Source organism: Sphaeroforma arctica (genome assembly GCF_001186125.1).
Source record: "Sphaeroforma arctica JP610 unplaced genomic scaffold supercont1.18, whole genome shotgun sequence".
Lineage (NCBI taxonomy): Eukaryota > Ichthyosporea > Ichthyophonida > Sphaeroforma > Sphaeroforma arctica.
Window position 1 is genome coordinate 152,287 of NW_014040540.1, and position 11,994 is coordinate 164,280.

Consider the following 11,994-nt stretch of genomic DNA (forward strand, 5'->3'; position numbering starts at 1 on the left):
ATACATACATACATACATACATATACATATATATATGTATATTTATATATATATATATATATATATTTATATCACAATCAGTCTCACACCACAAGTCATACCTATGATTCACTTTCGTGTACTACAGGCGAGGTGATACTATACAAGCTGGACCTGGACAACGTCTCGCACGTGTTCCCAATGCTGCAGTTCCAGGCACACCACGGTACGGTCAATGCCGTAGCACTCACAGACAACGGTGAGATCATGGTGTCGTGTGGGGTAGACAAGCAGCTGTGTGCCTGGAGTGTGGAAGATGGGGCTCTGCTGTTCACAGCCTCGCTGGGATGTGTGTACACGTAAGTTTCAGAGTGCTGTAAGGATATCTGTTGTGGTCTCTCGCTTGCTGTTGCTAGACTATGGACTCTGGAGAGATACTACGGATACCACATCGACACTAATCGACAATTAATTCATCAATTCTATCGCAGTTGCCTGACCCTCAGTGGGGGGCTCATTTGTGGTACAGATAGCACATTAACACTAATCGACAATTAATTCTTCAATTCTATTGTACTTGCCTGACCCTCAGCGGGCTCATTGTCCTGTGTGGTACGGATAGCACATTAACACTTAATCGACAATTAATTCATTAATTCTATCGCAGTTGCCTGACCCTCAGTGGGCTCATTGTCCAGTGTGGTACGGATAGCACATCAACACTAATCGACAATTAATTCATCAATTTTATTGCAGTTGCCTGACCCTCAGTGGGCTCATTGTCCTGTGTGGTACGGATAGCACATCAACACTAATCGACAATTAATTCATCAATTCAATTGCAGCTGCCTGACCCTAGTGGGCTCATTGTGCTGTGTGGTACGGATAGCACATCAACACTAGTCGACAATTAATACATCAATTCTATCGCAGTTGCCTGACCCTCAATGGGCCCATTGCCCTGTGTGGTACGGATAGCACATCAACAATAATTGACAATTAATTCCTCAATTCTATTGCAGTTGCCTGACCCTCAGTGGGCTCATTGTCCTGTGTGGTACGGATAGTGGCTATTTACATGCGTGGGATATTGCTGCTCACGCCCGGTTGTTCGTGGTTCAGGTCCATCCAGGTATGGAACCATAGGAAAAATAATTTTTATCTCAATTTGGATAAAGTTTTGTATAAAATTATTTATTTCAATTTGGATAAAGTTTTGTATAATATTATTTTATTTCAGTTTGGATAAAGTTTTATATGTCTACATGTACATCAGGACCGTCACAGTGTGGGTTGTTTTCAGTCTTACAAATGAGCATGCTTGGTTGTCTTATACCTGCGTGACGTGATTTTCGGATACCTGACCTGGCCCTGTGTCACTGACAGTTCCTTTACGCCCTTTCGGTTCACCCAGACCCACTTAGCAGCTTGACGATATCGGAATGTGGGACGCAGATAGTGTGTGCGGTATCGTCAGGCGACATAGCAATCATTAAAATTAAATAGTGAGGATCCAGTAACTACTGACAGCAACCTGTGACAACTCAACGAGTTTAACAACTCAAGATGGATGTATTGGACAGCGCAAGATCGGACTATAGCTGATGTCTCAGTGAGAACAGTATTCCAAGGAACACCACACGGTGACCATGCGTGTGTGACACGTGCGTGATGATGTTTACTCATCGGAAGAAGCAGGTGGACAGAGCTATAGCAAGGGCGGGGTAGATGCACGTGTTGGGAACACCGTGTAGTTGTGAGTAGACAGGGTTTCTGATTTCTTCCCATGCATATACACATGCGTACCTCCCCCATATGGTGCAGCTGACCAGATTTGCCTCAGAGGGTTGTGGGCCTGGGCTCACGTTGTACTCATGCAGTGGCCAGTAGGCTGCGCATATGTACGAAATAATCGGTTCACTTTCGAACCCGAATTCATTGACCGTGGATGAGAAAAGCTCCGGCCGGGAATTGAGTAGTGAATCTAGATACGATGCTACACATCTCCTTCTGTAGATACATAGGCACAAGAAGGCAACCACGCACACCCAGAACCGTACATTATGTATCCACACATACTTCACATAGGGCTATGCATAACTCAGCGCGGAGCAAGGATCGAGTGCCTTGGCATTGATATACATTGCCACAGCTGAGGTCGCGGGCGAGTCGGAGTCCATGGTCGTTAACACGGAACGTGGGAGGATTTGGGAACGGGATGCCAAGGAAGGGCGACGATGAATTCAATAGGAGAAGGTGTGGCCCTCTGGAAGTCTTGTCTCGGGGGATAGCGAATTGAATTGAATTGAATTGAGTTGAGTTGAATTGATTTGAATTGAATTGAAATAAATGAAATGTCTTGCGATGGGACGTGTTTCGCCCTGAACACCGGGGAGGCCTTCGGGGGGTCATGGAGAAGGTGCAGAGGTGTGTTGGGAATTAAGTATATCTATATGCACCGCATGGCGTCGTGTCATCTTACGCGTACGAAGGCGAGACGTACATTGCTAGTGTTGGCAAATGAGAGGGGTATCTGTGACTACGATACCTTGAGGGGGGTATCTGTGCCTACGATACCTTGAGGGGGGTATCTGGACTACGATACCTTTAGAGGGGTATCTGTGACTACGATACCTTGAGGGGGGATCTGTGACTACGATACCTTGAGGGGGGTATCTGTGACTACGATACCTTGAGGGGGTAATCTGTGACTACGATACCTTGAGAGGAGTATCTGTGACTACGAAAGGTATCGTGAAGGGATGGGAGCGGGCCCAGACCTGCGGCTCGACGACACACGCGCGAGCCACATTTTAACGCAATGATGTCAAGGTTACAAGGATTCGAGGCCCTTTTCAGTCGGTACAAACCAATGCATGGACTGTTCTATAGGTAAATCAAGCACAGAGCGTAGTATGAAAATGGATGAGAGATAGATGAACACATGAATCCCAAAGCAGTCCAAGGAGCCAGCAGCAGACAGGCCAGCTTCGGATTGCTGATGTTTTATATGACCTATTAAATTCACAGATGTAGGCACCTCAACAAACATCATCGTTCCCCAATTCGCTGGAAATAATCATCCGAACAAAAATAAATAAAAGAACGTCATTATAGTAGTTTCCTTTACTTCTCAGACTCGCTATTTAAACACGGGTCTATGTCTTCCCGAGTGTAGGTTAATGCTTAACGTTAGTCGTCCATCTCCAGCCACTGAGTGACCTTGAGCCAGATCGCCTCACGGGCAGCCTTTACGTAGACAGAGTCGGTTGGCTTGGAGGGATGCGTCTGTGTCGAGTAAACAAAGCGTATGGACTTCAGTAAGTATTGAGAAATAGTGTGCTTAGCTGTCGTTTGCAGTGTGCAGTTCTACAGAGTAACGGGTTTCACACAACAAGAAAGATCAAGAAACGAAATCTACGGTGACAGGTTGACAGAGCACTGTCTATGTCACAGCAAGGTTGGTAGCGCTGGTTCATTTGCCGCTGCCAGCAGAACCGTTGTTCTAAGTAAGTGCTATCGTGCGGGCGATACATACCCATGCATGGTGACTCGCCCCTTTGACCCACAGCTGTAAGTGAGAGTGAGAGCAAACAGGGGAGTGGATTAGATGCCCAGTCCAACCACAGAGAAAATATGGTGTGGAACCATACCATGGAGAAAATTAGATTGTGAAGCCATACAATAGAAAAAAATAAAGTAAAGCCACCCCATAATGAAGGTGTAATGGATGGGAGGCACTACCACAACCGCCTTGGACGCTGGGCAACTACAGCACAAGATTCAGCTATTTGCAAAAGGACGCTGCCCGGACGTAACTCGAACAGGAGCCCTAGCACTACTCTAAATATAAATGTCGCACCCAATCATGCAACGCTGGCGTAGTTTTATCGCACTAGTACAAAACACAGCAATCACGTTTCTGTACACAATCCGTACCCTAGCCTCTCTGTCACTGTTTCACTGTATCACTGTTACTGTCACTGGAGCAGGGGCAGCACACTATTGACTAATCAAGGATCAATGCATACGACACTATTGACCATCCAAGCATTGCTGCTTCCCGCGAGAAACAAGATCCACAATCCCAAAACACAAACAGATTGCATACGGTAGAACACACTTTACGGATGCAGGGTCAAATAGCCTCAGCAGAGTCTCGTGTATCTGTACGGCTTGCCAATCACAAGTTGATCTGATTCGATACGATGACACAAACCCTTGATCGACGCTCAGACGATTGATTGAACACTTAATAAAAAACAGGACTCGATTGCACCCGAATAAGATATGCAACCCTTACCGTCGCCTCTCGCACACTGGGAGTGTACAACACACTGTTGGCCATCCAGGGATCAATGCTGCCGGAGGGGAACATGATACGAGAGCCCTGGATACGGTCACCGCCGTAGAAGTCGTTGGTGAGATCGACATTCTCGCGCACTTCGGCAGGGCTGATGTTGAACAGCTGTTGACACTGGTCCGTGAAGGTCTTGATGGTGTGCAGGCCCTGGGTGAAGGGGCAGTCAGTGTTTTTCTCACAGGTTTGGAAGAAGCCGACTTCGGTGCAAACCTGGGGTTTTTTTTGGCGAATACAGGCGTAAATAAACCAAACCAAAGGCATGTCATGAGTACGTGAGTCGATTAGTACACCAGCTGTACGTACACATTCTATCGCAGATACTTGAGTTTAGAATTTGGGTGCGTACGCAGACCTTGCCCTGAGTGCTGGTACGAAAGTACCACACTCCAGTCAAACGAAAGGCGCTGTGGTTAGTATATGCGGTAGCGCTCTCCAACAGGCTTTGCCTTCACAAGTCGCCTGCCGAGCCAGTGATGGCCCTGAACAATGAACTGGCTAATGCTAAGCTACACAGGCATTGGTCAAGGCACACTGCGAAAGCTAAGCCACACAGGCTTTAAACAATGAAGTGGATACCTACCTGGAACTGCCACATGCGGTCGTTCTGTTCGCCGTCACTGCCATCCTCAACACCGACAACCATAAGGGATGGTGTCACGGCGTTGGGACTGACATCTTGACATGTGTCAATGGTGTGCCCGGGGTATCGCAGAGCCAGTGACAGTTGTGTGACCTTCTCTCGATGGCTCGCCGACCTGCCAATGAGAAGCATCAGCGTTAGCATATACGTTTAACTCGATCATCAAGTACGGGGTCCCTATCCGGGGTTCATCTGCAACTACACACCTACACTAGCTTGTTATAGAGCTAAATAGCTAAACGAGGAATCAGATACGTTCATCTCGAGACTCGAATCTGCATCGCACTACGAATGGGCTGAACACCATCGTGAAACGACGCACAGCTCTTAGCAAGTGCCGTTCTCCTTCTCATTCGCAGTCGCTGCACACCCTCGACTACTCAAACAACAACTCATACCGCACATCCAAGCACGAGAATGCAAGTATCACCGATACCCCACAAAGCACCTGCGCCTTACTTTGTCTTGTCGTCTCTCTTTCAAACAGCAACTCATACCACACATCCAAGCACGAGAATGCAAGTATCAACGATACCCCACAAAGCACCTGCGCCTTACTTTGTCTTGTCGTCTCTTTCAAACAGCAACTCATACCACACATCCAAGCACGAGAATGCAACTAACAAAGATACCCCACAGAGCACCTGCGCCTTACTTTCTCTTGTCGTCTCTGAGGAATCCACAGATCTTTTCGATGTTGCACAGTTCCTTCTCACACGCGGGATCGTTTCCTTGCCAGTCGAATGAGAACACTCCCGTGCCGGCGAACGTGCGCTGCGCCTGAGGTTCCTTGAGAGCGTCGGCTCCTGTAATCCGACAAAAGTCGTACAAATTCACCTTGTCAGATATGTAAATGGCACTAATTTACGTTGTCAAATATGTAAATGGCACTAATTTACAATGTCAAATACGTAGACGGTACTGTGAGCCGAGGAGTTGTCACAGTGAATACTATGGGCATGTGCAGAGAGAGAGTGAGGGAGCAGTTCCGTAGTTGTACCATCCGCCAGAGACTGACCGCGACGCAAAGACTACCGACAGGTGAAAACCATATCATAGGAAGCTTCAATGAAGTGTGCCACGACACCTGACTAAAACCCTAAACCTTGAGACAAACTCACACTACACCAGGCAGACAAGTACACACATACACACACCTCCACACAGATGGAAGGATTCGATTAATTCGGCCTGGCCGTCCTTGGACTCAAGCAGCTCTCCAATCTCCGCATGAGCTGCACTAATGATAGTACGACACTCGTCCGACCCTCCGACCAACGGCTCGGCTATGGCTTGTCCAACAACGTTGTAGTAGCCCTGGAAGTCGTATTCTGGAGAGTAGCAAAGGTTGAAAGACCATTGTTGTAGTAATTTGGGAAGTCGGTATCTGAAAGTGACAAATATTGGTAAGCTGGCATTGAAGAAATCGGATACACATCAATGAATAGTCTTGATGATCATGTTCCGAAAGCTGGAGACAATAGTTACAACCGCGTTGATTGGCCAAGGATACAATCAAAGTTATAAGACCCACACAAAAACAGACCACGATATCACACACATTTGAACTGCCATTACAGGCCACTACACCAAACATGTCTCTGTCACACATACATACAAAAACTTCAATGCGCGAATAAACGCACGCACACACACCCTCGAACAAACCAACAAACCCTTCTCACAGGCACGACATACCGGCTCGCACAGGGGCACTGGATGCGATAGAGGCATGGAACTGGTGGGGGTATTTCAGACGGGCCCATGCGGCTAACATGCCAGGGTACGACCCACCCCAGGTCACCCACTTGTTCTTGCTGGACAAGCGGAACCTGAGTATAAGAAGAGATACGAGTGTTACATTATTTAGGTTATTGTTTCTATTGTACGGTGGGGGATAGAGGTGGACATGGTTGGGTAGGCGCCACACTACATAACCCGACTTATATATATATATATATATATATATATATATATATATATATATATATATATATATATATATATGTGTGTGTGTGTGTGTATGTGTGTGTGTGTGTATGTACGTATATAACATGGACATATATGCATATATATATATATATATATATATATAATTAGATACATTTATATACATGGTGATCCAAATTAATAACTTACCGCTTCACAATGTGGGTGTGGAAGGCAGACAAATCTGCCAGAGCTTGCTTTGAGGAGAGGTAGCGGAGGTCCTCGGTTTCGAAAGACTTGGTAGGCGAGCTTTTACCGTAGTATCTGTCAGGGCAAATCAAAGTTACAGATGTTATGCTGTGCATTCGACACTGATCATGCCAAAATACTCTTTCAACTGATGAGATACACAATATATACATGGGCCGAGAGCCTTGTGAGAGCTACGTAGCTGCATTGCATCCGGCGTGTTGAACATGCCCGTACGTACCACCTAAGTGTGTCTTTACAACCAGTCAATCGATACCAACATAATCCAACATAGACTATGTGACTATAATCCATTGAACTCAGAAGACTCAGAACGATGCCATACGCATAGCGTATATACCGGCACATCCGATGACCACGCGGAACTGCCCAGTCAGCAACAGCTACAACATATATAAGACTAATCACATGCCTTGTGTCTACGCTGCAAGTATCACTCTCCCACACACACCTGTGTTCAATGGACACCATCAGACCGCCCACCTTAGGCATGAGCTCGACGGCATCGTTGCAGTGCACGCTATTCTTGACACTCTTAGACGTTAGCGAGGGCCCCTCTCCACCCACACACAGGAATATAGGCCCATCCGAGCCTGCCTTGAAGTAGGTCTCGTTCACAAAGTACCTCTGCGCGAAGATGCGGCGATCGAGATTGTCGAAGTGGTTCACACGCTGTTGGACCCTGTATCGCGCGTGGGTTGGGATTGCGACAATACTTACTTATTTGTGGTATGGTTATGGTATTCACTGATAAAAATTGATTCCTATTTAGGAAGCTATGGTATCCACTGATAAAGATTGTTTCCTATTTAGGAAGTCTATTGCAGCTAGTCGACGATCGCATTTGAATTTGTCGAACCGGCTTACACTCTTTCAACCACAACATCGTGAGTACTTTTCGCTCACGACATGTAATTGGTGTAGCAAGATGTTGTCTACTACAGCCAATACAAGCATATTGAACACTGACGTTGTAATACATTGGGATTGTATTTGTAATACTAATCCAGCGGTCTTTCGAGATTAAAGACATATTTAAACACTTGTCCTTTTTTGCATACATGCATAACAAGGAGTCTATGACATGACAGGCAACCGAAGAGAACCTTAGTACTGGCCGTCTGAATTTCCGATTCCCGCGTTTGTCATACACAATTAGCCATATACACACAGGAAGCTCCGTATCAAGTGAACCAACCTAGTCTACAGATTACATATATCAGTTACACCAGGCTCGGCAATCTAGGAGAAGGGTTTCGTAAAACCCTAAAACTATCAGATGAAATGTGACAGCGGCACGTAGTATTGTTTGCCAATGATAGCTATCTTTGCCAACGATATGAAACCTAATTGGACGGTGCTGCATACGCAGACACTCACAGACATGTAGTGAGCGATGACAATCGATTTATGATAAAGCCAGAACAATTATCGGAACACTTTGAGATTACATAGCTGGAGGCGTTAATACACTGGATTGGTGTATAAGAGATATCATTTATACTGTGCCACTTCTTGCAATAGGGAACAAGTTACAAGACCGGCTTGCGTATTGACATCGGCCTTGCACATCAACATATACATGTATAATCGATAGGAATGAAATGCGACAATTGCCATATACGTGTATGCACCTACTCGATACTGTGAATAAATGCATTCCAAACACGCGATAATCAACAAAGGAAAGCCATTATTCCTTACTGGACTACACCGGCGCTTAAGGTGAGCCCATGAGAACAACCTGTACTATATGTTAGCATATATATATACACAAGCACGCACACAAAAAGCCAGCAGGCTAATGTGTGTAAGTTTTGACCCAAGAAACAACTAGACTATACTTTAAAAAAACATGATATCCATTGATGCCCACTCACTGGTGCTCCGTGAACTTACGTTTCTTATTTAACTACTTCCTAACATACAAACACACAAACACGCACGCCACACACCAACAATATATGACACTGTTCATGCAAAAAAAAACAATTAAGATACATCTCGGATGTACTTGATATAAAAGTTAATGTACTTAGCATTTTTTTAGTGAACATAATATTCGACGTTCCACATACCATTGCTCCGTGAAATCGTCTTTCACATCGTTGCTTCCCTTGGACAACACAAGCTCAGCAAAGGCCGTCTCACCTTCTGCAATGACGCTGAAAAGAGGGTTGGCTCTAACTGCAGCAGCTGCCAGTAGAATCTGTAACACCACTGAAGACAACATGCTTTAGTACTGGACGAACAAACAAGGATTTATAGTGTTGTGAAGTCCTCTCCAGTAGGAAAGCTATGTATTTAACTATATTCACTTTATATGCTCATAGAGATATGTATTCATATTAGACTTTCTTTTGGATCTATATAGACTATATAGATACAATCACTTTAGCATTCTTTCTTAAACGTACAGTAAACGTTCTAACGTGAACGCGGAAATGATTTTTTACGTTTAACGTAAATAAATTAACAGCTCACTCATAAGTCATAGCCTTCTAAACTGAACAGCTCACTCGAGAATGACAGTAATGATACAATTGTACGTTTAACTTTAACGCGAAGACGATTGATTTCAAACCGTTTTAACAAGACGGATGTCACAATGTGTCATCGGCATTCGGCTCGAGAATCGGAGGGTTAAATAAATCCATATCATTGGTCTACACAGTGGTGTCAGCATGTCAGTTATAAGACTGATGACATTGATGTCACTATTCACACCCAAACTTCTGGACTGTCCGCATTCTGCAGTCATAGATTTCTGAAGAATATGTATGATTCCAAGCAACGCTCCCAATTCTAATACTGTGTATATGAGCTAGAGCTACCCCAAGCAGATGCAGATTCACAATTAACTACTCAACACTTTATATAATTGGACTTCGAACCCGTCGACAACATCACCAATATGTAACTTTGGCCTTACTTACAAGCATCGCGGTGTAGTCATAAAGTATGAAGGCATCGATTTTGTCCTGTCGACATATGGTTTCGAGAGTGATGACTCGGTGGAATTCAAGTTTCAGGGCGACGTAGTCACGCACACAATTATTGATGTCTCAAATCTACAGATACCGTCTTGAAGTCGGGACTTGAATTTCAGGTATATCATACTTCATACATCTATCGTATTGTTCCTGTTGTGTGATAAGTATATTCATTTCCGTGAATGTGCACAGTATCCTCCACCGTCCCAATACAAGCACGAATTTTTAGCAAGGGGCCAATGCCTCCTCGCTTTGTTTATCTTTATGCACGTTTCTGCATCAAGGGATTTTGGCTATCACCGCAAGGGTTTACCAGATGTCAGGATATATTTTCCTACATATTGGATTTCTATTTTTCGTCGAAAGCAACTCAATTGGTCTAAAAACAAATAAAGAGTTGGGACAAGTTTTGCGTGGCGACCTGTATGTCTGGATCTGATAGCTTATCGAAAGTCACACGCCGGGTTTATAAATTTACAGAATAGAAACATAGAATGTTTCGTTGCTTGTTTTGCATTATACAGCAGGCTGTATGTTCAGAATACATATATTCTGTCAAACACGGTTTTCAAGGTTACAGAACAAAGGTTCTGGTCACCGGGGTGAAAGCGCGAGTTGCCAGTGTGTGTGTCATGCTGACCAGCTCAGATATTTGGGTATATCAACAAAACGTGGATGATCTGAAGCTGTCACTATTTCGCCTGCAGACTAGAATGCTGCAGTACATACACAGCATTAATAGACACATTTGTCCACATCGCTCATCGAGTTCATCAGGTAGATAGTGTCGCTTGATTGTATGATTAGATCAAGGACTATCAAGATGCCATTCTACTGTATTGGATTGATATCCGATTATCGTGCATACTTTAATGTAGTGAGGTTCGTGCACTTCTTCTAAAGGGAAATAAACTGCTGCGTATAATAGTACTTGAGTCCGCTATATATCAGAAACCCACTTGGTCCAAACAAAAGGGTAGACAATAGACAAGGAATGACCAGAAAGTACGGTATCGTAGTGCCCAGGGCGTCTCTCGAGATCATTGCTCCCACAGCGAGGTCAAAGCATAAGTAGTGTGTCCAGCATCCATTAAGTACCCATGCGTCGCCCCGTTGAAAGATGTTCATCACCCCACGAAGAGATGTGAAGCCTGAGAGAAGGCCGCGTAGACAAAGCGAGCGAGCATGAGCTTAGAAAAGCTACAGGATAGACAATAGTTCGCGATATGCGCGTACACACGGTGGCGTGTCTAATTTTCAGTGTGCGTAGAGTGTATAGCGTGAGACATGCGACCAGTAGAATCTGAGTCGAGGACTGCAGTATAACTCACGAGACGTGCGAACTTCAAACTATTTTCACGACTATAGCAGCTGAATAATCAGTGTCAGAGACTGATCAGTTGTAAATGAGAAGTAAAAACTCATTTCTGCTACAAATCTGAAAAGGGATACTTGACAGAGGAACATTGAATTTCAATTACTATACAAGCATGCCTAGTGAGGGAGGTAGCACATTCACTTGGAAAACAAGGTTAGGTATCGATTAAGTAACATTCGGGACTTGTCCACATTACGATACAAGTCAGTATACGAAAATATGCATTCATACTTTATCTAAATAAAAGACGTCATACGCGTACGCATACGCTTATGCAAGTACAAAATATTTCTAAACACAGGTGATATATATATATATATATTTATATATATATATATATATATATATATATATATATATATATATATATATATATATATATATATATATATATATATATAGTATATATATATATATATATATATATATATATATATAGTAT

At 44.1% G+C, this 11,994-nt stretch overlaps 2 protein-coding genes across 2 annotated transcripts; one reads left to right on the forward strand and one right to left on the reverse strand.

Annotated features, from left to right (window-relative positions):
- Window positions 1-180: 180 nt before the first annotated feature.
- On the forward strand, window positions 181-1,125 carry SARC_00561 (hypothetical protein; the record flags this gene model as incomplete). Its single annotated transcript, XM_014305746.1, has 2 exons — window positions 181-338; window positions 1,002-1,125. The coding sequence occupies 2 exons, from the start codon at window positions 181-183 to the stop codon at window positions 1,123-1,125; spliced, it is 282 nt and encodes a 93-aa protein (XP_014161221.1).
- Window positions 1,126-3,094: 1,969 nt separating this feature from the next.
- On the reverse strand, window positions 3,095-9,514 carry SARC_00562 (hypothetical protein). The gene is made up of 10 exons (XM_014305747.1): window positions 9,260-9,514; window positions 7,633-7,863; window positions 7,122-7,235; window positions 6,681-6,814; window positions 6,140-6,313; window positions 5,638-5,788; window positions 4,923-5,097; window positions 4,283-4,552; window positions 3,518-3,550; window positions 3,095-3,267 (listed from the first exon to the last, which is right to left on the reverse strand). The coding sequence occupies exons 1-10, from the start codon at window positions 9,412-9,414 to the stop codon at window positions 3,172-3,174; spliced, it is 1,533 nt and encodes a 510-aa protein (XP_014161222.1). The 5' UTR covers window positions 9,415-9,514; the 3' UTR covers window positions 3,095-3,171.
- Between the last annotated feature and the right edge of the window lie 2,480 nt (window positions 9,515-11,994).

Excerpts from the sequence above, each read along its gene's own strand:
- SARC_00562 (XM_014305747.1), bottom strand. The coding sequence starts at position 9,414 with ATGTTGTCTTCAGTGGTGTTACAGATTCTACTGGCAGCTGCTGCAGTT. Across the intron at positions 7,864-9,259 it reads GACGATTTCACGGAGCAATG|GGTCCAACAGCGTGTGAACC; the intron begins GTATGTGGAACG and ends CGCGCGATACAG. Across the intron at positions 5,098-5,637 it reads CTCAGAGACGACAAGAGAAA|GTCGGCGAGCCATCGAGAGA; the intron begins GTAAGGCGCAGG and ends TCTCATTGGCAG.